The 27,869-nt window shown below is 43.0% G+C and overlaps 1 protein-coding gene and 1 long non-coding RNA gene across 12 annotated transcripts in view; one reads left to right on the top strand and one right to left on the bottom strand.

Annotated features, from left to right (window-relative positions):
* Nucleotides 1-27,869, bottom strand: part of DGKI (diacylglycerol kinase iota) — a 319,613-nt gene that overhangs the window by 77,890 nt on the left and 213,854 nt on the right. For all 11 annotated transcript variants that reach the window (XM_075940098.1, XM_075940048.1, XM_075940058.1 and 8 more), the window contains one exon: nt 14,289-14,389. In XM_075940098.1, coding sequence (XP_075796213.1) covers nt 14,289-14,389 — 101 coding nt within the window. The remainder of the gene's footprint in view (nt 1-14,288; nt 14,390-27,869) is intronic.
* Nucleotides 244-24,172, top strand: LOC112547498 (uncharacterized). Its single transcript, XR_003091236.2, has 3 exons — nt 244-381; nt 17,061-17,260; nt 20,354-24,172. It is a non-coding gene; the product is annotated as an uncharacterized LOC112547498 (long non-coding RNA).

Genomic DNA, 27,869 nt, shown 5'->3' with positions numbered 1-27,869 from the left:
TGTAGCACTCTCAGATTAGGAAGGAAGAGTTCTGCAGCATTCAAGCTCTGGTCAAGCTCTGCACAAGGCCCAATGGCCAACACAGACCAGAGCCATAGCATTAACACCACATTCAGCACTAACGATTATGAGCCTAAGAAAACAGCAGTGTGCGCGCTGTTGGGAGGTGGGGGTTGAGAAAGGAAGAATGAGTATGTGGGAGGAAAGTTGCTGAGACCAATAAGGCGGAAAAAGAATCTCTCATATTCCTTCTGAAATAATGGATTAACACATTTCCTTCTAGCAAGCTCCCACTCTCACCCACATCTTAAATCTTACAAATGCCAGAAAGGAAGGATTTCAACGCTGATCCCTAAGACGTTTCATCACGGAGAAGACTTGGTGAGGCGAGCCTATAAAACAGTGCCAATAGTTATGTGCTTTTTATTTGTTCAGGTGCTCTGGGTACGGAATAATTCTCTTTGCTTGGTATTTATTATTGCTTAACCTGCTCTAAGAGGAGAACAGCAAGCACTCTGATGAATGTATTTTATCGCTGTTTAGTTTCAATCCTGTAGGTCCCGCTACAGCCTCTTCTGACATGGGTATTTTGTAATGTTTTACAGCAGTAATCCGTGAATCACAACAGATATCTATTAGGGCTCCAATAGCAACAATGCACAAAGGAGCTGTGTTGTTGGGTCTTAATTTTTCCTCTCTTTTTTTGGAATTCATTTTTTATTAACATTGTTTAAGAAATGTATGTGTCTAACTGGGACCCGAGACTTATCCTACTGAGACAATGCAGCTAACAAAGGACTGAAGTTATTAATTAACTAGACAGTAATAGCTCCTAATGACTAAGAGAGGAGTGACTTGTGAATGTGTGGAATTTTAAGGAAATCCATAAATCTTTCTGAGGTGAAAGTGCTACTATTCAAGAGACAGTTCTGCTATGAAATTTTTGACAGCTGAATTATTTGCATGGATGAAAGAAAAGCACAGAGTGCCTTTCAGTCTTTAAAGGTGGGAGAAAGAACATTATTCAATTATGTCCCATATATTCATTTCAACAGAGAACTGGTAAAGGAATTTTATAAAAATCGTAGTTCGGTAATTCTACCTAAGAAATGACAAGAGTGACATTTACAGTAGATTTGTATGAGCACCCTTGCTCTTACATATGAATTTTGGGCTAGTATGACCAATAACTGAAATGTTAACTGCTTATTTTATCAGGTAATAGTAATTACTTTCAATGTGCATGTCAGTGTTCATCCAAAATTCTCAGTACTCAGTACTGTGGTATCTCAGATAATATGGGATGGTGCCATTTAGCAAAAGGTGACCTCAATATGGGCTGTTATCCTCATTTTTTAGGTAGAGTATAGGAGAGGGAGTAGACACAACTGTAGATTACAGATTGCTCATGAACACACAGCGAGTGATAAATTTGAAGTAGTACAGAAGATTTCCAGATTCCCAGTCCCTTAATCTAATCACTAGATTATGCTGCTTCCCAGCACAGGTAACTATGTGCAGGGCAGAGAAATGAAGAGGGAGATAGGAATAAATTGCTTAGGAAGATCACCGAAGAGATCCTTGGAAGGGAAATCAGTTTCCAAAAACAAGAAGGGACAACCTGAATTTTATAGATGAAAAAGAAATTAAAACAGCTAAGCATGGGAGAGAATTTTCTTCAAAACTGGAGCTGCCTGGAAAATTTTGTGAATAACAGTTCTTACATACATTCCTGAAATCAACAAGATCATTTGAAAGATACAGAACCATCTGTGAACGTGGGAGTCATCCTAACTAGAAAGGCTTTCAGGTTAGCATGGACTGCTGAAAGTTTTGGATTCAGAAAAATCTTTTTGCTTTCTAATCCTATTCAAAATGTTAAAGTTTAGGAATTTATGGTTTTACTTTTTTTTTTTAACCCATTCTGACTTTCATGCCTTAAATACCTATAAATCACTTAATAACTCTAGTTAATAAACTTGTTTTGTTCTTTTATCTAAACCAGAGTTTCTCAAAGTGCCTGCAGAACCATGCTTAGAAAGCTGCCAAAGCAAACTCCCATATGCTTATTTACTGGTGTGGTAGCCATGGGGCCTCGTGGCTCCTTTTGGCCACAATTTGCCATTTGCAGCCAAGGGGAGCCGCAGGAAGCAGCATGGCTGGAGCCAGGCTATGGTGCAGCTGCTCTGGGGCCGGGGCCCGCTGCATCACTGTTCTCCTCTCTTCCCCCCTCACTTCCCTTTGGCTCCCAGGTCCCTTCAACCCTTGGCTGGCTCCCCACTCTGATTTCCCATATGTTGCTGTCCCACCCCCAGCACTCCACTCCCTGCAAACCCTGGGTGCTGGCAACAGCTTCCCACTGCCGCAGGAGGGGACTTGCAGCCAGTGCATGGAGCAGCCTGGGGCAGCCACTGCCTTGCACACAGGCTGCCCTGAGAGCAGCGCTTCGGGGGCGGAGGGAGGGCAGGTCTCAGATTCTCCCCATGAGATGGGGGAGTGCTGCCTGGGAGCAGGGCTTGGGATCCCAGCATGGGGTGGGGGACAGGCTGGAGTCTCTGCACTGGGAGAGTCCCTCAGGGAGCAGCACCACAGCGGCATACATCCAAACAAGCACACGTGACCTCAAAGTTGGTGCACAAGACAAAACTCACTCCGCTCAGGGATGGAAAACCTTAGAGGGAACACTGTCCAGGATCGGCTATTCTGACGGCAAAGCACCTCAGGCTCGAGAGTTAAGGGGACACAGAAGTTCCACAGTCCAGATTGCATCCTGGGAGATGTCACAATGGACCCAATGTCACCCCCACACTCAGGGTACATCAAGACAGCCAAACTAAAAACAACCCATGGCAGTAAGCCACAGAGCACATGCAAACTGACTCAGAATCATGGGGCTCATGCTGCAGAGCTAAAAATAGCAGCGTAGAGGCAGAGGTCAGGCTGCAGCCTGAGCAGTGAGACCTTCCCACCACCCCGACAGATTAGGGGCCCAGGTTCTAACCCAAGGCCAATCTCTTCCTGGCTCTCTTTGTAGCCCCACAGTGTTAACCCTGTGGCTCCAAGTCTGTTGACCAGAGCTCTGAGATTCACCTGAGTGGATGTTTTTTAACTTCCCTGTACCGTTAGCCCCGGTCTACACTAGGGAGTTATTTCAAAATAACCCCCCAGATTTCAAAATAATAAGCGGAACGTCCATACTACCAAGCCCGTTATTTCAAACTGACAGGCTGGTTATTTCAAAATCTTTACTCCTGCTTTCCTAGGGAATAACGCTTATTTCAAAACAGTTATTTCAAAAAAGTGGTAGTATGGAAGCTCAGCTGCTGCTGTTTCGAAATAACTGCTCCCCAGTCATTTGAAGTAATTACTGCCCAGTGCTTCCTGGGGGCACTAAGGGTATGTCTACACTACCCCGCTAGTTCGAACTAGGAGGGTAATGTATGCATACCGCACTTGCTAATGAAGCCCGGGATTTGAATTTCCCGGGCTTCATTAGCATAAGCGGGGAGCCGCCATTTTTAAATCCCCGCTGCTTCGAAACCCGTGTAGTGCGGCTACACGGGGCTCGAACTAGGTAGTTCGGACTAGGGTGCCTATTCTGAACTACCGGTACACCTCGTTTCACGAGGAGTAACGGTAGTTCGGAATAGGACCCTAGTCCGAACTACCTAGTTCGAGCCCCGTGTAGCCGCGCTACACGGGGTTCGAAGCAGCGGGGATTTAAAAATGGCGGCTCCCCGCTTATGCTAATGAAGCCCGGGAAATTCAAATCCCGGGCTTCATTAGCAAGTGCGGTATGCATACATTACCCTCCTAGTTCGAACTAGGAGGGTAGTGTAGACATACCCTAAGTCATGGTAGCGCATGGAGCCAATCTCGGAGTAATTTTGAGGTTCCCTGTAGTTGGGACACACTATTTCGATTTTTATCAGAGGGGCAGTCGTGTTAATCTGAATCTGCAAGAACAACGAGAAGTCCTGTGGCACCTTATAGACTAACAGATTTATTGGAGCGTATGCTTTCGTGGGCAAAGACCCACTTCATCAGATGCACCTGACAAAGTGGGTCTTTGCCCATGAAAGCTTATGCTCCAATGAATCTGTTAGTCTATAAGGTGCCACAGGACTTCTCGTTGTTCTATTTCGATTTTGTTATTTCGGGAGTTATTATTTCCAATTTAGGTATTTCAAAATCATTTCCTAGTGTAGATGTGCCCTAGGTGGGCAGAGTCATTGAGTGAGGAAACCTGGGCAGGGAGAAGAGAGGTTTAGTATTTATACATATTATAGAAAAACTAAACCAGAACCCATCTCCTGGGCTGCCTCACACCCTTTATTTGATCACCGTGAGGTGTTTGTGATCTCCCTTGCAGTAATATCATTTGGCTCACAGCTGGCTAATCCTTCACCAACAGCACCAGACCAAAACTAAACCAGCTGATCTTCCAGGTTTTCTATCGCTTCTGCTGCAGCCCTTCTCCATTTTGGCTGATGGATAGCTAGTGTGCAGTTATGATCTATGCACATCAGCAGAGCGTTATCACCTAAACAATGAGTAATAGTGGCTAATCAAAGACACCCTAAAGAACTGCCCAGGAGCACTGCTTTGAGTAGCACAGTCTGGTTACTCTAAGCTGTATCAGCCCACAAAGGGCCCCTTCTTTGGCTCTTACCAAAGTATTCATCAATGACTTAATTATTTTCAGTGCCTGAGCTCCACTCAGTGCAAGTGAAAGGTGAGAGGGTGGGTGGGAGCAGTCAGAGAGATGGCTCCAGCTCCCTAATTCTCCTGGCCATTCTCTGTGCTAGGAGAGTTACAGCTGCTTCCCAGCCCCTCTGACTTGCCCCACCATTGCAAGGTATTAGTGAAGCAAAGGCCTAGCAAAGCAGAGTTCCACTTCACCCACGCTCTGCTCTATGCCCACTTCCAACATGTGTCCACATCAGGAACGAGGAGTAACAGTCAGTGAAGCACCCAAATGCACTAGAGAAAGTTCCCTTCCAATAGCAGAATTTTCTGCAGGCCAGCTGCAGCCAGTTTCCCATCCCTTTTGTACAGGTTGGACCTCCCTGGTCTGGCACCCTTGGGACCTGACTGGTCCTAGATGAGGGATTTTTGCCAAAACAGGGGAGGTCATTTTTGGACCTCTGCCACTGGCCCCCCCGGTCGACTGCTGGCCTCCCTACCTCCTGCTGACCCCACTGCTCTGCCAAACCGCTGGGCAGCCATAGTTGCCTTGGCTCAGCCATCACCTGAGATTCCAGGCAGCCATGCGCACCATATGCTAGGGCTCTGGGCAGCCGGGCTCACACAATGCGCTGGGGCTCCCAAATCCACTGGGCAGCCCCAGTGCCATGCGCCAGGCAGCCCCACTGTCAGCTACCTGTGGGCAGCCCGCTGCCATGCTGGCACCACAGGGATCCTTACTGCTGGCCCTCCACTGGGACTCTCTGGTCCTGCTGCATCCATGCTGGACCATAGACATTTCCAGACCAGAAAATCCTAATTAAGAGAGTTTCAACCTGTGCCTCCTGAGTAGTTCAAAGGGTTTGGCTCTGATTAGGGAATTTTCTGTATTGGGTATTGGACAGAAGCACTCTTCTTATGGCTATGAATGTCATTATAAGAACATAGGCAGATAGATCAAGAAATGCAGAATATTTCAATTAGTTCACTTCTTGGACCATTATTGCCTGTAATGACACTAACTTAAATCTAATATCAACAAAAGTTTGGGTTGGAGACACAGCAATGTGGCTGATAGCATACACTACACTTTGTGATTCAGATCACCCCAAAAGCTGGCTGGAAGAATTATCAATTATGTCTAAACTCCTCATGATGTTAGTTACGGAATGTACGAGAAAAGGAGAAAACTCCCACCTACCCTCCTCCCTTCATTATTTTGAGTCCCTGAAGCTAGTGAAAATTTCATATAGACCCAACCAGAAAAAGACTAAAAATGTTGTATATTACCACTCAGAAAAGATAAAATGCAATTAACTTCCTCATTTGCTCTTGCTATGGGATTCAATTTGTCATCAAAACACCACAATTTGCCTGCAAAATCCTGACAGAAACAGCCATGAAGGCAAGTGTGATCTTCTAGAATGTTCATTACACCTAGTTACCCTTCAGGGATTGCAGAGATTATGTGTTTGGCTGTAAATGTTTAATGTAGCAAATAAAAGATTCGGCATGTGGAGGATGTTACGAGCACATTATTTTCCTATGAGATTTCCACTGATATGAGAGATGTGAAGGGTCAAGTTATTACAATAAATGCTCTAGAATGTTGAGTTGGAACTATTAAATAACCAGATATTTTATATTAAGGGGTTTGGCTTTGAAAGTGTAGTAGTAGACCAAGAATTTAATATGTATTAATGATACTTTCTTACCACACAAAAACATTCCTGTCTCTTCATGTCATTTCTGCTCATTTTACTGAAAAAAATATAAGGGGTTTTTTACTACTTAGTAAGACTAAGCAAGTAAGGTTTGGTGTTTTTGTTTGTTTGTTTTTGGAGGGGAGAGGAGGTTGAAGCACAGTCCAGGTTGAGTTTTCAATTCAGATTGTTAAAAGTGAGCATATCTGAAAGGACACGTCTGAGACATCTACAGAATAAACTTAAGACTATATATATAGAGACTAGGTTATGCACAGGCCTACATTGGTGTATGGATGGAGGAGCACAGAGGACACTACAAACATTCCCACATTAAGCAAGTGCCTGCCATGATGTGGAAAACTAACACTGCCAACAGCTCTAGCCATCTCACAAGGGTTTGGGCCAAGGAATGGTCAAAACTCACCTCCACTAACAACCCTTCACCAGCAGGCACAGTTGGCTGGTTGCAAAGAAGAGAATAGCTGTGCTTGCCATATCCCTGGGCTACCTTTACGGAATCATAGAACACTAGAACTGGAAAGGACCTCAAGAGGTCAAGTCTAGTCCCCTGCATTCACGGCAGGACCCAGTACCATCTAGATCATCCCTGATACATGTCTATATAACCTGCTCTTAAATATCTCCAGAGTTGGAGATTCCACAATCTCCCTAGGCAACCCTTCAATACACATTCTTAGGGAGCCACTAACTAGAATTTTGGTGTTTGGGGCAAGGAGCCTTGGTGGGGGAAGCGTGAGACTAGAAGTTGAAGGGGAGACGAGGAGGAAAATAGAAGGGCACTGGGAATCAGTAAGCGGGGGAGAGACTGGACTTGTGTGAGGAGAGGCCAAAACTGCCTACATAAGTAGTCTGGGAATAGGAACCAGTGGGGAGGAAAGACAGAGCTAATGAGGAGCCCAAGTCCAGTAATAGAACTGAAATCCACTGGACAAAGACACTGGGACAAGGAGCCAGGGAGGAGGTAGGGACTGTGAGCCAGAGGGGGTGAGGAATGTGGGGATGGAGGTGACTGGAAGCCAGGGGCATTAGAGGGCATGTGAAATGGTGACTGAATGGATCAATCTAAGGACAAGAAGACAGGCATGAGGGGGAAACTTGAAATAGTTGGGCAAGGCAACTGAGGGGATTGGGATGTGGAAACTGAAATGGGAATGACTATGCAACGAAACTGGGACTAGGATGGGAGATCTGAAGAGTGGTGACTGGCAACAGCTAAGTGTGAAGAATGGGACTTGGGTGAGGAGCCAGAGGTGAGCAAAAGTTAGTACTTGGAGATTGTCAGGGAGACCATGGCAGGGAATGGCAATGGGAAAACTGCCTACTTCATTTGACCTCTTTTGACATACTGAATGTAAAAGCATCAGATTATGCTTAGAGCATAGAGAATGCTAAACACAAGGCACTGGGATCTGACAGATTGTGTTAGAGTCGCAGTGCATTTCCCACTCCTAGTGACCTTATTCACCACTCTGCCATAAGGGTGACAAATCTAAACAGGCAATACTCTGAGGAAACTGAAAGAGTTCATCAAGAGTACTGCTCAGTTCATTAAGTAAATTGTGAATATTTGCTGCCTATGCAAATATAGTGGCAAGAATTTCTGCTCCACAATAGGAAAGAGGGAAAGCACCGATGATGGTTATAATCTGAAAGGATTTTATTAATAAAAATTAAAAGGTTAAGTGGAATTAATTCCAACTCAACTCCTCCCCATCACCCAACTTTCGCTTAAACCCTCCTGCAGTTACAAAGAAATGCAGAGTGCAGAGAAGATATCCAGGGACATACCAAGAATGAGACAGACTCTCCATGTCTGGAAATATCGTTCCATGTTACTTATGCTGGCAATTCACAATTATTCATAATCAGAGTGAATAGTCCATGGACGGTGGGTATCATAGGCCAGGGGAAGCTAAGCCTCCCCTAACCCAGGCCCATGTCCTCAACTCACCCACATGCAACCCTGAGACTTCACCCTCACTCCCCGTCTCTCCTGAAGCTGCTGGAGCTCTGCTCCAGCTGGCAGCCAGGGGCTGACTGAGGTGGCCCAGTGCTTGGGCCAATGGCCCAGGGGTGGCTGGAGTTGGCTGGCTGGCATGGCTGTGAGAGGGTTGGGGCTCCTCCTGCTCCCGGGGGGACCCTCATGACTCCATGACCTCAGACAGAAAGGGCACAATAGTCATTGGGCCAGAGAGAAAGAAAACTCATAGACTCAAAAGCCAGAAAAAACATTTCAATCATCTAGTCTAACTTCCTGCATAATAGGCCATAGAATGTCCTCCAAAATAATTCTAGTTTGAACTTAGAAAGCCTCTTCACAAAAATTAAAACCAACCTTGCTTCAAAGAAGCAGCCAATGATAGAAGAATTTATCAAGGGTTGTGATGGATGCTTTAACGGTTAACTACCTGCACAGATGAAAATGTACACCTGGTTTCCAGGGAAATTGTCTAGCTTCAGCTTTCAGTCATTTAATCTTGTTTTACCTTTCACTGCCAGAAAGACAAGCCCATTAGCCATTCCTTCTTCTCCATGTAGCTACTTATGGACTTTGAACAAGATGCCCCCTTAACTTTCTCTTTGTTAAAACTAACCAGATCCAGCTCCTTAAGTCTACCACTATGTGATTGTAGCAACCTGGGCAGCAGCTCAGGCCAGCCACCTGACTACAATCTCACTCACTCCCTGGGTACATTTTTAAGTGGCTAGCTTAAGCTGTCAGCTGTGCAGCCACAGCCACACTTGTACATCTACACAAGCAGAGAATTGCACCTCCCAGGTGCATTTTAGACTTACCTCCCAAGAGGCATTTTTCTAGCCCTTTGCTCGTGCTCATAGCTTTTCCCTGATCCCTCTCCAATTTATCAACATCCTGCTTGAATTGTGGGTCCTGGCAGTGTGCACTATTCCAGGAGTGCTTGAACCAATATAAAATAAAGAGGTAAAATAACCTCTCTCCTGCTATGTGAGATTCTTCTGTTTAACCATCTAAGGACTGTATTAGCCCTTTTGGCTAAAGCGTCACACTGGGAGCTCATGTTCAGATAATTATACCATATCCCACTCCCAAATCTTTTACAGTCTCTGCTACCCAGGGCAGAGTCCTCCATCTTGTAAGTATGACCTACTCTCTTTATTCCTAGTTCTTTACATTTACATCTAGCAATATTGAAACAAAAATTGTTTACTTGTGCCCTACTTACCCAGACAATCCAGATTCATCTGTTGCATTGACCTGTTCTCTTCATTAGATACTAAGACCTATAAGTTACCCAATTTTAATTTGTTTAATGTGTGCCATCTCAATTTTGTATATTTTTAGTTTCTTAATCAAAATTGTATGTGCTACCAAGTCAAATACAGAAGTCTATGTATATTACCTTCACATTATTAGCTTCATCAGCCAAACTTGTAATCTCATCCCAAAAAACACAAATCAAGTTAGTTTGACAAGATCTATTTCCATACCACCGTGTTGATTGATGTTAATTATATTACTCTCCTTTAATTCTTTATTAATCAAGTCCCATATCAACTGCTCCATTATCTTACCCAGGATCGACATCGAATTGACAGGCCTATAATTACCTGCATCATACCATTTAACCTTTTTAAATACTAGCACAGTAGCTCTCTTTGAGGCACTTGGAACTTCCCCAGTGTTCCAAGAATTATAAAAAAAAACATTAATTTTCCAGGGAGCTCCTCGGTCAGCTCTTTTAAAACTCTTGGATTCAAGTTATCTAGATGTGTGGATTTAGAAATACCTAATTATATAAGTTGCTCTTTAGTATCCTCCTGAGTTACTATCAGGATGGAAAATATTTCATCTTGTTATATGATATGACTATATCATCTGTTTTGCTCAAATACAAAACAGAAATATTTAATGGACACTTACAGTTTTTCTACATTATTACTGAACATCTCCTTTCTACCATTTTTATATATGTTATTTTCTTTGACTGTAGATTGATGACTAGGGCCCTCCCTTAGGATGTAGGGGATCCAGTTTAAGTCCCTGTTCAAATGATCATTTAATTATCTATAAAAAAGTGATACAGCTTCGACGGGATGACCAAGATCTGCCCAGTGGCTCAGGCTGTCTTCTACAAGTTCAAATGCTCACTCCCTGGTGGGAAATTGAATCCAAGTTTCCCACACCAAGAGTTACTGCTCAAATCAGTGAGCTAAACATTATATGACTCCTTCTTCCCTGGTTGCACTGTGAATGGCATCTAAGTTACTGGGGAGTGGGGAGAAATATGATCAAAACTATTCATGTCAAATTTACAGATTCTTCCGGGTCAGTCTACAACTATATTCTTTAGTAAATAAACTATTTATTTTAAAAATTGCTCAGCTTTACTTGCATCACATGTGTGTGCACATATGAGACACACACATACACACCATTCTCAAAAGAATGACGTTTGAATAGTCAGGAAGCTACCCTCTCTTCCTTGTTGTAGAGTGTAAGATACCCCCTATATTTTTATCATTCCATGGATAATATCCAGGGGTAGTTAGGAAAAAGTACAAAACCAAGAGACACCAGAGATGGAGCAGGGGGAAAGGAGGAGCAGGTAATTTGGTAAAGATATGTTGGTGAAATGCCTGCTAAAGCAACAAGGAAAGGAAAGCATGACAAAGACAGAATCAGGTGTGAATGGCCGTGCCCTTCAGAGGGCAGAGTAACACCATTTAATTGCTCAGAAGGTTTTCGAAATGAGGTTTCTACCTCCAGTAGAGCATAGATTAATCTTTTACTGAACTATTTGTATGACAAGTTGTTAGACGGGGGAAAATTCAATTTTAGATGAAGCAGCAGATAGAATCAAATGAGTATTTCAAGCACACAAGGAGAGTGAAATGTGTTTACTCTGAGTTATGGTGATTCAGATTGTTACGCTGATGTCAGAGCTTCCAAAACTCGCTTATGGAGACATGTCACAGGCAAAAATCTTAATAGCTTTCCCAAAGTGCTCCTGAAGGGATAATAAAGTGCGTGGTTATTAACTGGTTTCCTTTTCATGTTCTGATTTTTGTGTTCCTCTTGTTGCTGGCTTTTTATTAAGGCAGCAAGAGCAGAGAAGTGGTAAGTAACTGAGGCATTCTAGACTTTCTATATTCATGTTCATTCTGTTACAGTACAGAATGATGTGTAGACTGAGAATCACATTGGTACAGAGTGAGAAATACATGCTGCTGAATATCATGGTGCTATTGTGAGGGCATGACCTGATGCAGAGCAATTGGCACTTCAAAAGCAAGCCTCTCTAACTCAGAATTCCTATAACAAAGGTCTCTCCACCTAGCAGCAAACAAACAGCTATATTTCTTTGGAATGTATATTTAGGTTTTAAAATCAGCCTTGCAAAATTCTACCTCTCCATTTGTCCAGAGGAAGGGTATTTTTCCCCCTTTTGACAGCTGAGTAAAATATCATACTTTTTTATTATAATTATCTTATTTATATTCAATAACCCACTTCTAGAATGCAAGAAAATACTTAGATGCACTTCTCAGATAAGTGAAAGTGCCAAGTGTCTTCAATCTCATTTCTTGCCACACCCTCAGGTTGTATAGGCCACTGATATAACAATGTTTTGCTATTAGCATAGTTCTCTTATGGAGATGTGTAATATATGTCACAAGGTAACTGGGAAGGGAGGTTATGCCATTATGCTCCCTGGACAGCATGGACAAATCTTTTTCCTAGGTGCAAAATTCAAGATGACTATAATTTATATAATAATTTGGTTAGTGGCAGCTGTAGAGAACTCTTCTCTTCCTGGAAGCTTGATTGGGATTAGATTGAAACCTTCATTTCAAGATTCAACCTGAAGTTAGGACAATTTTGATATGAAGTATTTAGCTTTTAGTTTTAGTCCAATATAGTAAAAATGTGTTAACTTTTAGGGTAAATTTCAATAATTAGATATTCACGCAGGACTTTCCTAAATATTGTAAGGGGGGGAGATGTATGTCTTTAGTTATCTATTTTACTTTGATCTAGTGGGGCAGCTGGAGGGGCACTGGGCTTGTGTGACATTTTTACTTTACAAAAAGCATTCCAAGAAAGAAAGAGAAGAAAAGAGAGAGAAAGAGAGTAGATGGATCATGGACCAGGAAAAGGCTGGTGAGAAAAGAGAAGTTGTATGAAAAATGAGAAGATAGGGAACCAGCACTGGGGATAGAAATGGAATTAGCAAGAAGTTCCAGCAGCAGGCTGAAGAGATGAAGGAGTAGGATAATATTTAAACGATCCCCACGATCTGACAACAGCTATTGCAAGTATTTGATGTCAAAATTTAAATTTTTAGAATGAAGATGAACAAAAAAAATCCATCAAATGGCCAGATTTCCATACAAACAAAATCCAGATGGGAGATCTGCCACATCTTTCATTACACTCTTACATTGTTTGCTAGACATTTCATATAATGGCATCATTGAGTTTTTCACCACTAACAAACAAGATAAAAATATCTATTTACTATAATAACAGCAGCTCATCTTCTAAACTGTTTGTTAAAACAGGGTTTTTTAAAGTTAATGACAACAGGTATATTTTTCTTTCCTCAAATGCTGAGAGTGTGTGAGATAGAAAAAAAGATATTCAAGAGAGGCATCAATTCATCCAAAATAACTTTTTCTCCTATATAAATGCATAGATATAGATATAGATCTTCATATAACTATCTCTCTATCTATGATAGATAGATAGATAGATAGATAGATAGATAGATAGATAGATAGATAGATGTCCCTTTTGTTTAGGGTCCATTGGACTCACATCCTAAGTTAATAGAATATTAATAGAAATTCCACTCCACCAAATCACAGACATCATCTTGTTATAATTCACATCAGCCCACTGATGAAGTCTGTAATTGCTTTAATTATAGCTGAAATCTACCAGCAAGAGCTTAAAAGAGGCTGTCAGAATCTGTATTAAAATTCTGACCATCTCAATTCCATTGCCGGAAGAAGTGATGGTGAGCAGGGAAACAGGGAGCAGGGAGAGAGAGAGAGAGACTGTAACAGTATAGCCATCTTTCCACAATAAGATAAGCAAACCAATTAAAAGGCTTGCCATCCTGTAATTACCGGGGAGTCCTGTATTATAGAGGGAGCTACAGCTTTGTTACACAACAAACAGACTGCTTGTAATTTAACATGAATAATGAGCCAGATGCATGAGCAAGACTCTATTAAACTGTTATTGCAAGCAGCAGTGTCCCGCATTGATTAATGATTCCACATGTCATCAAGGAAAAGGACTTCATTTTTAAGTGTGTGGATCATCGTCATCAGTGATGCCAATGCAATGGGCTGACTGTTTTACACCCTGAATGTGGTAATTAAATCACTAAATGAGAACACTGATTATTTTATGTGTATGTCATGCTGAGGGCTTTGCATGATTCACCCACAAAGACAAATGTGTCTGGTTTGTGACCATCCTAGACGCCAATGCAACTGCTAGGCAAAATAGGATGAATCCTATAATTAAACCTTTGACTTGGAAATTTTAAGTCAATTACAGAATCTTTAAAAATAAGTAAAATCCAGTATGGCCACCAGGGAGACATTGATTTAAAAAAGTCAGCTAGCAGTTTTCAATTACAAATGCCCAGTAAAAGACATATGACAACTGTCCAAGTCTATATATGGTCAATACACAAGGATCAGTTATTCTATGCTTAATGTAAGCAACATACAAAGTTCATGACTAATTAAGGACACAGTTCTATAGTGCATGTACAAGCTGTGCATAATGTATACCTTGTACTTTTTATAGTATCAGATCTATTACACACATTATCTGGCAAAAGAAAGAAATCACCCAGTGAGGTCCTACTGACTTACAGGCTTCACGCAGTTTTTCCTTGTCATAATGCAGCCCCTCATAATCTTGTAAACTAATCCTGTTCACTCGGATCCGTAGCCGGTCGGGGATGGAGTGGGGACTGCAATGAGAAAAAAAAACAGTTAGCAAAAGAGTAGTCTCCGAAAAAAAGGAGGAAGAGCACAGGGAGATTATAGACTTTTCTGAATGAGGAGAGGGAGAAAGCAGAAACCTCACTGAAGCCAACACCCCATGGGCACATTGTTTTCCATCAGTAAAGTAAAGATTTTAACAGAGTCTGATAACTCCCCACTACAGAGTGAAGTGACCAGTATGTTTGGACCAAGGGGCCTTGCTTGTTATGCAGTCTGGATTCACATTATTTTCCGGTCTCTATAGCTTCTAGTTTGATGCCCCCACTCACTTTCCGAGAGACTAGTTGTCGTTGTGCACCTGGCGGCAATGCCACAAAGGTCAATGTGACAGCAAAAGTATAACTGAGGGTACAATACCATCCTCCAAACCCATGTGATGCCTCAGAGTACATAGGCCTAATTCTCAGGACTTGTCGTTAAGTGCCTAGTGAAGTGCAGGGAAGAGGGTTCACAAACATGACTCATACATTTTCAAAAGGTACTTAGCTGCCTACAGATGCAGGTGGGTGCCTACTGGGATTTTCAAAGATGACAAGGCCAGTTAGATACCTAATTTCTGTTTGATTCCAAAGGACTTTGGGCACCTAGCCTTCTTAAGCATTTTTGAAAACCCCACTAGGCATCTATCTGCATCTTTAGGCACTAAAAACCTCTGGGAAATTGGGTTTTAACAGCCATATTCTGACTCCACGCTTACCATTCAAAGAGCTATTGACTAAGCGCTAAAGTAACCTGGCTACATTTACTTTTGGAAATAGTTCAGTTTTTAAATCATATCCCACATTTCAGACTATTTGTTCTTCCACCAGAAAGAGTTCAGCAGAACAAAAGAAGAAGTTCTTAGGGCTAGCTGGAGCAGAGGGTTAGAGCACTGCTCTTTCTCAGTCTAGGCAATCTGGCCGGTGATCTCATCCCAGAGCCCAGTGGACACCAGACCTCCCATATTAAATGTAATTGACAGCCTCTGATCAGGAAAGACCTAAGATTAGAATAGCCAGGGCTGTCATAAGTCAGATATAAGATGCTACAACAGGAGGTTTTTGAGGATTATAGGGTCTGGATTAGGGGGATAAACTGTAGGTTGGATTGACATAACTGACAAAGACCTGTCAAGGAAGCCCTCCTTGCAGTACATGTATTCCACACACACTCATTAAATAAATAAACACAACACGCTTTATATACAATAATGAATTACATTTCACAGCATCCCATGTGATATGTTATATCGATGTTATTGATGGGGAAACTGAGTCATGGAGAATTTAAATGACTTCTCTAAGGTCACATAACGGAAAACAAAGTTAGGAATCAATTTTCTGTTCTGTGAGTTACCAATATACCATCCACCTACTTACATTTCTCTCAGTAAGATACCAGTAATATCAGTCTGGCAATGTTGCTAACACCTAATATATACACGGTCTTCAAATAAACTATTATACATAGATATACTTGTATACGGAGACATGATTCCATACACCTGACACAGTTTTCTACTCGGTCCTTCTCTTTTCCACTACATCTGAGCTACAGCAACTGTTCTACTTGTTGGAAAACCAATCTCCATACTAGCTGTGTTTCAGAAAGGTAAACTTTTTACAAGTGTGCTGTTATGCCTTTGACTGAAAATACAGCTGACTTAACAAAATATGTTGTGTCTGACCTGTCTTGGTAAATCCACTGAGATGGCAATTAGCAAGTATTCAGTGCGAGCTTATCATATACTTTTGGTCTGTTTGTATAAGCAGTTGTGTCACCGCTGGATAGATGAAAAGAAAGCAACTGAAAATGAAGTCCCAGTTAAATAAGCACCTTAGGCACAGTTGTCTTTGCCTGGAAAGTGACAAAGAATAATGAATTCAGGGTTCTCCTGTAACTGGAGAATAAGACAACACACTGGAAAGAGCTTTATCAAAGAAACTCCTGTTCAAAACAGGAGTTTCTGTAGCCATGATACAAATCTCTTGAAAATACACAAAGTACAACTTATTAGGAATCATAAATACTGGCAACACCAGGAAGAGTGATGCTTTTTGCAACATATAAGCTACCAACACATTTTTCCCATGCTGATTGACAGGAGCTGTGGTGTCCAGGTGTCCAAAGATGTCAGGAAGCTCTCTTTGCACAAGCTAAGCTTGTCATGGTTTATTTGACAGACAGCTGAGCTACTAACTTCCAGCACAGCTTCAGGGGACATCCTTCTAAGTTAACTGGCATTATGACATTCCGTATAACCAGCTCTCTCCATCTGCAGTTTTTACAGTGAGGCAAACCAACACGGAGACAGACCTATGGGGGGCTGCCGAGCACATAGATGAAACAATCTCTCTCTAATTAGATTTTAGTTCCTTTTTGTCAAATAAATTTAGTGTCAGACAGCAGGCTGGCAGAGAAATGAATCGGACAGTCAGATAAGCTATGTTCCCTTGCAAGACATATAAAATATGGGTTTCCAAAAATTGCCCAAGATTTTATTTTTAGAAAAAAAATAAAATGTTTAAGTCTGGAAATATAAGAATTTAATTGCATTGTCTTTGTCTGAAGGAAAGAAAACACATTTCAGCGAATTTATTAGCATTTGTGAAAAGTGACAGCTTGACACTCCTGAAATCTGACATCTTTTGTCCGCAGGTACAGCATGTGAAGGGGAAATGATGGCTTCCCCTTAATGTACTGTGCTTTAACATTAATCTATGGACCAACTCTGTGATTATAAAGATAATTCAGTCTCCCAGCATGTGGATACTCAGCCTGGGAATTCTGAACAGACCTGGAGGAGGAAGGAGGAGAGTTGTAATATCCTTTACGTTTAGGCTATGAAGAAGGGCAAGGTATGTATTGCCAAACTTGTATCTATTATAACATGGGGTCACACTATAGAAAAAGGTTGAACACCACTGTCCTATCCCATACATTACTCTCTCCATAAGGATTGCAGTTACAAAGGTAGTTTATGTGATATGGACACTTGTTTACCAGGCACTCAGCTAAAACATCTCACAGAGCCATTGGGCAGCTGACCTTCAGTCTACAGAAGTATTGCTATTGCTCCCGTGACCATCATTCTGAGCTTCACTAAACATTAATATAGCCTCAAAACACCCCTGAGAAATAACTAAGTATCATTATTTGCATTCTAGAGAGGGGGAAATGAGGCACAGAGAGATGAAATGTTTTTCTCAGGATCACACAGTAAATCTTTGGTAAAGTCAGGAACTGAACCCCATTCTCCAGAGTCACTGTTCAATATCTCACCGACAGCACCACCTGCAAGTCCCCTAATGACTTTTCTTTGCATGAAGTCCAGGGAATGAAAAAGCAAAGAGACAAAACTATGCTCTCATACACACACTTGGTCCTACCATGTCAAGGTTGGAGCACATTAGTAGTGCAGCTTTGGGACAAGTCACACTGGTTCTATTTGTACCATACTTGTTCTGTAAATTAGAAAGGGGGTAAGGAGAAGCAGGGACCCCCAAATGCAAGAAGTTCAATCTATGTTTCCACATTCAGACCCAGAACTGAAAGAGTAAAGTGAGATTTATAGCGAATGGGAAGTCTGAAATAATCTTTGGAGCTCAGGAAAGGTATGAAAAAACAACCCATATCCCACCTTCTGCAGTAAGAAGTAGGCTGTACCCACAAAAGCTCATGATACTATCTATATGTTTTGTTAGTCTATAAAGTGCTACCAGACCATTTGTTGTTTTTTAAGTTTATCTTTATACAAGAAAGTGCTTTCTAAATTCTACAAAAGCCATTGCTTTAATTGTATGGTGAATCTTTGAATTTGTTTCTACTGAAAAATAACAAACACATAACCTTGCAATATACTATGTGACTTCAGCAGACATAATTCCTTTCCAATTCAGTCACTAGAGGGCAGTTTGCTGATATAAATCAACACAATTGCTTTTCTTGCCCCCTTAACCCCACACAAAAAAAAGAAGTGTAGCACTAAAATGCATATTTAAAAAGTAAGTTACAGCAGCTAAAATATGCAACATGTAAGAAATAGGACATGCCATTTTAGCTATGTTCAAGATGAATGATAACACTAAGCCACAAGATGTTACTTCTTTGTAAAAAAAAAAAAAAAAACCTATCTAGTAGCATTCAGCTAATATTGGAAGTTGCAGTGCTAAAAGATACTTTCTCAGTAGCAAGGTTTTTATGTATTAAATAAAATCTAGTCATATCTAGTATATCCAGTTCCAGAGGTTGACAAGTTATTCACAGTGAACTATATCTTCAGTGAATTTATCCCCACTGTCAGTTCATGAATTACCTGAAAAGACACTTTCATTTCTAACAATTTGATCATTTAAAATTTACTGTGATGCATTGCTTACTATTCACTACAGCAACTGCTTCCAATATTCACTACTTGTCATTCATGCATATGCTGTGAGATTAGTCACTTATACAGTGTGGTATTGTTCCTGTCACTTGATTGGATGGTTCCTGGTCCAAAAGTGCTTTTAAGATAAAAGAGCAAACAGCTCCAGTATAAATACTTCTACAATTTGCATTAATATTCATGTGAGAAACCATGTTTAGTCCACATATGCACAAATACTCTACCCTTAGACAATCATGCTTGGGAACAACCGAGTTTAGCTCACATAGTGTTTATGAAAAAGCTAGTAAATGAGGTTGTGAATATCACTGAATACTATCCATAGTATTAATTCAATCTAATTTTTGAATTAGTTTATTTTTTGCAAACACTGCAAAAAAAAGTGTTTTTCCAGGTGTAAAGTAAGGAAGAAAAATTTTCAAGCCCCAGACAAACTCACATCACAATATTACTTCAGATAAAGAGATCACCATTCATTCAACAAACATGACTTGAGTGACCACTCTACAAAACATAGCTGAAAAAAATTCTTTAATAACTTTTCATCTGGAACGTTGCTTGGGGTCGGGTGGAATTTCTGGTCAAAACAAGAGAGAGAATCACCCCGAATAACCAACAACCCTTGGGAAACAGAAAAATCACACTCTCTCTGGCTTAGTTAATACATATTTATACAAAGTGAAATGGCACCAACAGGAGAGATGAAGAAAGTGAGAGATGGATTTTAGAGTCTTGTGGTTAGGCCATCTCATGGCAGTTTCTGCCCCAAATCAACAGAATGAACTATTGACTATATTTGAGTGAGTGCTTCAGTGTATGCACACATCTATCTCTTTTGCATAACATTTTTGAAGTCTCATTTTCATTCCCATGAAAAATGAAAATAAATGTCAAAACCCAAGACTTTGTTCTCAAAATAAAATTGGTATTTTCCAGCCAGCCCTAATTTCTATATAAAAATGTTTAAATAGCTTCCTTCGATTCTCTAAAGACAGTGTACTCTTCAGAGAATATATAATACATTAAAATAGAAATGAACAAAACTCTCAGGGCGACATCCACTCCCAGGCAAGTGTGGCAAGGTGGGGGACACTAAACCCCTGCCACGGGAGCCTGTTGGGAAAGGGAGGAAGTGGAGGGGACCCTAGCAGCACTTCCCTGGCAAGCAGCATCTGCTGCGCACACTCCCCCTCTCCAACACCTTCCCTTCAATCCTCCAGCAGGCTCCCTATGAGTCGTCTCCCTATGAGATTCTGCCACTGCTGGACCCGGCATGTGCACGGCAGGGAGGGAAGCCGAGCCGCCCCATCACCCCCTTCCCGCTGACAAGCTCCTGGCACCCTCCCTTGCCTGCTTGTCCCTGGGACGTGAGGTAAGTGAGGCTTCCCCCTGGAATGTCCGTGCCCCTGCAGGAAAGGGCCCACTCTCTAAGCCACAGAGGGCCTTGCTCGAAGCACTTCACCTTCATCTGACCTGACACCTTTCGGTGTCACCTCAGAGGTAAGGGCTACGCTTTATGCACCCTGTCTCCTGGGATAACTGCTCTTCTCACTTTTCTTCACAGCTGGACTAGCTGCAAGTGAGGCACGAGCCACATCTCCCACACTAGCCTCCCAATTCCACAAAACCTGCAGATGCCAGCAACCCCAGGGAGCCCTGCAGCAGGAACACGTTGCCAGCCTATGGGCCCTGTAGCGGTCTGTGGAGCAGCAGGACCGCAGATTGGATACAGACCTAGAACTGTGCCACACCATCTGACAGGAGCTGCTTCAGCAGGTCCAAAGTGTGTGTGTAGCTTTCAGCACCACCGTTGACTGCCTGGCAGCCGCCACAGAGCAGTCCACAAGCTGCCCCCCGACTCCTGCTGCTGCTCCTGCCCCAGCTCCCACCCTCATCACTCTGGCTTCTTCCACTACCCCGCCCCGGGGCCACGAAGGGCACCACACACAAGGCAGCAGGAATACTCCAGGCAGGTTCCAGTCCCAGCCTCATCCCTGAACCGCTCCTCCCACTTCTTCCTCTCCCCTCCTCGTGTACCCTCTAAGCTGCATTGCAGCAAAGCTTCACAGCTGATTAATCAAGCCCGCCCTGTCAGAGGCTCAGAGCTCCCTGTATGGAGCTGACTGATTGGGCAGGGCTGATTAATCACCTGTGAAGCTGTGCGGCAATGCAGCTTAGAGGGAACATTGCTCCTCCTGCCTCCCAGGTTCTTTCCCCATTCCCTCCCCAGATACTTTTACCCCAAATTTTTTTAAAAAAAGTTTATTCTTTCCAAACCCAGAAGTGTGATTTATTATGTCTGCAGGAGGAAGGGAAGGGGGGGAGGAAAGTAGGAAAGGAGGGCAGGGGTGTGGGAGAAAAGGCACAAAGGGGCACTGCAGAGGCCCCTTGTGGAGAGACCCAGGAGAGAGTCTCATAGCTGGCACTGGCTCAAACTCTCTCTCAGGGCCTCCCCAATGTTCATAGCCCCCGATGGGTTTGCTGGATGGCAGCTGTGCACAGCTGATCAAAGACCCTTGCAAGCTGCTCGGCCTCTGCCCTCCACCATGGCAGGAACGTCTCCTCCTCATTTTCACACAGGTTGTGCAGGATGCAACAAGCCACCACCAAATGAAGGACATTCCACTTGCCAAGGTCCAGGTAGGTGAGGAGACAATGGAACCTCCTTTTAAGATGGCTGAAGGTACCCTCCACAACCACATGGGCCCTGCTGAGCCTGGCGTTAAAACGTTCTTTCTTGGGGTCAAGGTGCCCAGTGTAGGGCTTCATTAGCCAGGGAAGCAGAGAGTAGACTGCATCCCCCATGATCCACATGGGCACGTCCACATCCCTGACCCAGACGTGCGGTCAGGGAAAAAAGTGCCAGCATGCATCTTCTGGAACAGGCTGGAGTTCCTGAAGATGCAGGCACCATGCGCCTTCACCAACCACCCAAAGCTGATGTCCTTGAAGCAGCCTTAGTGGTCCACGACTGCCTGCAGGACTATGAAAAAGTACCCCTTCCGGATGATGTAGTCCGATGTCCAGTGGTCAGAGGCCCAGATGGGGATGTAGGTGCCGTCAATGCCCCCACACACACACAGTTGAGGAAGCCCATGGCAGCAAAGCTGGTGGTGGTCCACGTTGCCCAGGCTGATGACCCTGCACAGCAGGAAGGTGTTGATGGCCCTCACCACCTGTAGAAGGAGGCAAACAAACAGAGAATCACAGGGTTGCCAGGGCCCTCAGGAGTTCCCCGAATCCAATCCTCTTTCCCACACACCAGGATCAACCCAACTTACCCCATCCCCTGGCAGGGCTTTGTGAAGATGGGACTGACAAACCTACGAGGAAGGGAAATTCCACCAACCCCACTTCCTTAGGAGACTCCATTCCAGCATTTCACCACCCTCTTGAGACAATAGCACAAGAGCATCATACCTGCATGAGCACGGCCCCGATGGTCCATCTCCCCATGTTGAACAGGTTCCTGACAGAGCAGTAGCTATCTGGCGTGGCGAGCTTCCACAGTGTGATGGCAACCCACTTCTGGATGGGGATGGCGGGTTGCATGTGGATGTTCCATTGCCAGAGGGCAGGGGTGAGCCACTCACACAGCTCCAGGAAGGTGTTCTTCCTCATGCGGAAGTTCCAGAGCCATTGCTGGTCATCCCACCACTCCATGACGATCCGGTCCCACCAGTCGGAACTGGTGTTCAGTTGCCAGAAGTGGCAGAGCACAATGTGCAGGGGAGAGTGGGAGGGGCTGTGCTGCATGAGCAGCACAAAGAGAGAGGAGAGGAGATGCCCTGCAGGGAGCGGCAGATCCTGTTCCTCCAGAGCCACAAGGGCAACATGGGCAGTAATTGCATCAGGAGGGGCAGCATGAGGTCTAAGAGCTGACAACTGCTATCCAGCAGGTCTGGCTCCATGGCTGAAGTGCTGTGGTATCCGCAAGGGCAAGCAGAGCACACAGTGGGAAGATTTTGCTGTCCCTCAAGGAGGTAAGCAATGTAGAAGCGCCTAAGATATGTCTGTACGGGGAGGTCCCTTTAAGCACAAGCTTCCGCTAGCCTCAGTCAGCAGCTCCAGGAAGTGACTGCTGTCCTGATGCCCTGCCCAAAGCGCTTCCAGGGGGCTTTATATGCAATTGAGGCGCCAATCAGTGTAGACACGCTAGTTCAAAATAAGCTATTTCACAATTTTTATTCTGAAATTGCTTATTACAAAATTATTACATGTAGGGCTTTCCCATGAAGAGCAATACATAATAAGAAACGCAGATGTAGAGTAACAACAGACTGAACTCTTCATTTATGAAAGGAAAACAGTGGGTCTCCTGCACACTCTTTCCTAATCAGAAATTGTTAATCGGAATACAAACCCTGCCTTGTAATTTAAAAAAACAAACAATCATTTCCCATTTTTTCTCCCTGATGTGGGATCCTCCCACTCTCATCTCACGCACCAGCACTGACCCCTCCCTGAACCAAGGAGTAAATATATTCAAGGTGTACAGCAAGAATCAGGGTTTTTATCACACTAGAAAAAGACTCAGTTTATGAGATACAATTATTTTAATCCCCTAAGGGAAATTGCTTACTAGAGAAGTGACACATTTTATCTAACAGTAACCAGTCTTTAATCTAAACTACAGCATACCTGGAATTCTGTACCTGTGAACTTGACAAGCATGTTAAAGAGCCCAGATTTAGAAACTTGAGGGACCAAGTACTGACAGACAGACAGCACTAAGACAGCCATGCTCTCTAAGTGGAGCAATTGACATCATCCTGCCAAGTGCTGGGTGATTAACAGGGTTGGAGGTCCTAGCTCAATCAAAAGATGAGTGTGTCTTAGAGTGAGATACACCAGGTTCTAAAAGTACCCACAAGAATATGTATGTATGTTTCATATTTGTGGAGGCAGACACAGATATGGAGAAGTAAGTACCAGATCAGTAATGCTTTCTGTCCTTTGTCTGTGTCTGAACTCATGTAGACAGCACACGCATGCATATTGTGGCAATCACCATCCAAACTTGGTGTATTTCCATCTAATAATAAGACACACTCACCTCCTGATGAAGCTCTGACCCCCTTGCAGCCCATCCAGCTCTTTTAGTGGGATGATACCAATCATGCTCTTTGGAGCATGGCTGATTGACCTCAGCTGTGTGTTTCAGCCTCCAGTCACCCAGGAAAGAGAGCACAGGAGAGATCAGGTTGGCTCCTGATCTTGGAGCTGCCACACCAACTTTCAGCCAAGACATCAGGTTGACTCAACTGGGTGAAGAGGAGTGGGGATCTTGTGATACACACACCTAACTCCCATTCCAAGTATTTAGAAATCCTATGAACCAATTCTCATTGTTTATGTCTGCATAAAGGTAGAGGACTGGGTCAAAAAATCCAGAGAGTATTTTTCACAGATCTTTCTGAATATAGGTCACATCTAACTAGGCAAATACTGTTAATCATACTGTTAATAGGATTCACTAAAACAGCATCCTCAGCTATTCTCCTCTCCCCCCACCCTTCCTCCCTGAAAAGTGCTATACTTTAGAAAACACAAAACTCCTCTGAGGCATGTTTGCAGTGACAAATTAATGAATTACCTATCTCCTGAAGAAGAAATAAACATGCTAAACTAATTAAATGTCCTTGTGTTTAGAACAATCAAGAGCAGGATAACAGCAATCAAAGGAGAAAAAGAAATTAACCTCACTGCTAAGTTCTCATTGGCAAAGCTTGGAAATGATTTATTAAAGATTAGGTTGCTTTTGACAGCTCTTATCTATTTAAAACCTAAGACCTGCCATGATTGAAAAGAACCATCTAGCTGGTGTCCTGTCTCTGACAATGGGCCATGCCAGCTGCTTGCTCCAAGAGAAGTTAAGAACAAAAATCCTTGCTAAAGTTATTTGCCAGAATCAAATCTCACAGAAGTGAGTGCCACTGAACGGGCAAGTTTAAATTAACCAGGATTCAGCCAAGCCATGATTCATTCAGAAGTGGAGGTTTTATGCCAACTAACAGTTCGCCCATTCTGCAGCCGACTCAATACCCCAACACAATATAAAGTAGCTTCTGGGCTGCTGTAAATTGCACAGGGCTGATGGGGGTCCCAAAGCATTATTCTGGGAGCTAGGGGTCAACAGAGTGGAACAGTTATCTGGCCAGTCCCCCACCATGCCTTCTAATCTCTGGTCCAGCACTAGATTTACAACCTTTTGCACTGCAACAGTATTCACACAGAAGCTACAGCATGGCTGAAAATCCATTTGAGTGTTATATAAAGATTCATGCTGATCATGAGCATCTCACTGCTAACCCAGAAATCTGCTACACAAAAAGGAATACCAGAGATTACCATTCTCTTAATTCTTTTACAATTAGCAATGATCAACATTCATTCAATTGTACTTTCATTCAATCGATTCCAGTAAATATACTGGGACAACTCCTCTGTAGACTAAATTGGCTACATCTAGACTGGCATGATTTTCCGCAAACCGAAATGTTTTTCCGTTAAAAGCATTTGCGGAAAAGAGTGTCTAGATTGGCACGGACACTTTTCCGCAAAAGCATTTGCGCAAGAGGGCTTTTGCCCGAAAGGGAGCAGCATAGCATTTCCGCAAGAACTTACATGAGATCGTCAGTGTTCTTGTGGAAATTCAAGCGGCCAGTGTAGACAGCTGGCAAGTTTTTCCGCAAAAGCTACTGCTTTTGCGGAAAAACTTGCCAGTCTAGACGCAGCCAATTATCTTCTTCCTGTCCTACTGCTAATTCATTACTCTGCTATGTACTAGACATTGTTTTTTATCAAAGAGAATAATTCCAAACAGCCATAGAGTCAAGAGTGACCCAGACAAATTGGAGAACTGAACCAAAAGAAATCTGATGAAGTTCAACAAGGACAAGCGCAGAGTCCTGAACTTAAAACTTAGGGTTGGGGACTGACTGGTAAGGCATCAGTTCTTCAGAAAAGAACTTTAGGATTACAATTGGTGAGAAGCTGGATGTGAATCAACAGTGTGCCCTTGTAGCCAAGAAGGCTAACGACATATTAGGCTGCATTTAGGAGCACAGCCAGCAGATCGAGGGAATTGATTATTCCTCTCTCAGCATGGGTGAGGCCACATCTGGAGTATTACATCCAGTTTTAGGCTTTCCACTACAGAAAGGATGTGGACAAATTGGAACGAGTCCAGTGGAGGGCAAAGAACATGATTAAGGGCTGCAGCACATAACTTATGAGAAGAAGCTGAGGGAACTGGGCTTGTTTAGTCTGCAAAAGAGAACAAGGGGGGGATTTGATAGCAGCTTTCAACTACCTGAATGGGGGTTCCAAAGAGGATGGAGTCAGGCTAGTCTCAGTGGTGGCAGATGATAGAACAAGAAGCAATAGTCCCAAGTTGCAGTGGGGGAGGTGTAGGTTGGATATTAGGAAAAACTATTTTACTAGAAGGGTGCTGAAGCACTGGAATGGGTTGCCTAGGGAAGTAATGGAATCTCCATCCTTAGAGGTTTTTAAGACCTTGCTTGACAAAGCCCTGGCTGGAATGATTTAGTTGGGGTTGGCCCTGCCTTGAACAGGGGGGTGGACTAGATGACCTCCTGAAGTCTCTTCAAACCCTAATCTTCTAAAACCAATCTTGCTAGGGAGTCTAACTCATTCAAATCACAAATTAATTGAAGTAAATTATTATTATGAGTCAAACCTGTCATTTGTAAAATATATTAATTTCTTTCCTTAGGCCCCAGTTCAGCAAAGCAAGTATGTACTTATCTATGGGCACATATGTAATCCCATACCTATTCAGCAAATCAAGCTCTTGCTTATGTTCCATCAACTTCTGCCAGACTTAAGCTTCTTCCTTACACTATCTAGAGTATGCACGTGCAACCCAACTGCACTACCTTACCAACGTAGCATTACCCAAGTGCAAACCTCATTACATGCCTTAAGTGACACCATATGAGGTAGTAAGATTTCAGAAAACTCACTTTTTAATATTAGCCCACCTAATCAACAGACTGAAAACAGAAAAATACACAAAGAAAAATGAGCATCTCAAATTCTTATAATTCTTTGTGGGAGGGTGGGGGACTCTTTGGGCACATCTATACTGACTGGAAGACTGATGCTCCAGAAGTCAATCTTCTATCATTTGATTTAGCAGCTCTAGTGTAGACGTGTAAATTGAACGCTGAGGGCAGCTTCCGCCAGCATCTAGTACTTCTCATTTTGTGAGGAGTATGAGAAGCTGATGGAACTGTTTGCTCCTGCCAGCGTCTCGCAGTGTGGACACCACCAAGGCTCAGCTTAAGTTAAGATGACTCCAGCTACTCATTTTACGTAGTTGGAGTTGTTTACCTTAAGCCAATCTTCTAGTGTAGACCAGGACTCAGATTCTTACTTCCGCTCTTAGACATCGAACCATTTTCTCTAACTCCCTCTCCACTGTCTTGTATTACCTGGTCCTCCTTATGCTTTTTCTTATATAGTAAGTGTGTTTGACAGTTTCAAAGAGTTTGTACTGCATGTGCACACACAGGCTGTGTCTACACTGGGCCACTTATTCCGGAAAATCAGCCGCTTTTCCGGAATAAGCTGCAAGCTGTCTACACTGGCCCTTGAATTTCCGGAAAAGCAACGATGCTCTACTGTACAAAATCAGCCGCTATTCCAGAAAAACTATTCTGCTCCCGCTCGGGCATAAGTCCTTATTCCGGAACACTGTTCCGGAAAAGGGCCAGTGTAGACAGCCCAGTAGTCTTTTCCGGAAAAAGCCCCGATCGTGAAAATGGCGATCGGGGCTCTTTTCCAGAAAAGCGCGTCTACATTGGCCACAGACGCTTTTCTGGAAAAAGGGCTTTTCCGAAAAAGCAGCCTGCCAATGTAGACGCTCCTTTTCCGGAAAAACTGAAAACGGAATAGTATTCCGTTTTAAGCATTTCCGGAAATTCATGCCAGTGTAGACACAGCCTCAGAGATTTCTTTAGACATTCATATTTCTAAAATCAGAAATTGATGCCTTTTAGCACTTTTGTAGCTCACACTGACAAAAGATGTGAATATTGCTGCACTCATCACAC

The sequence above is a fragment of the Pelodiscus sinensis genome, chromosome 1, assembly GCF_049634645.1.
Source record: "Pelodiscus sinensis isolate JC-2024 chromosome 1, ASM4963464v1, whole genome shotgun sequence".
NCBI lineage: Eukaryota > Metazoa > Chordata > Testudines > Trionychidae > Pelodiscus > Pelodiscus sinensis.
This window is presented reverse-complemented; position numbering and strand designations above follow the sequence as displayed.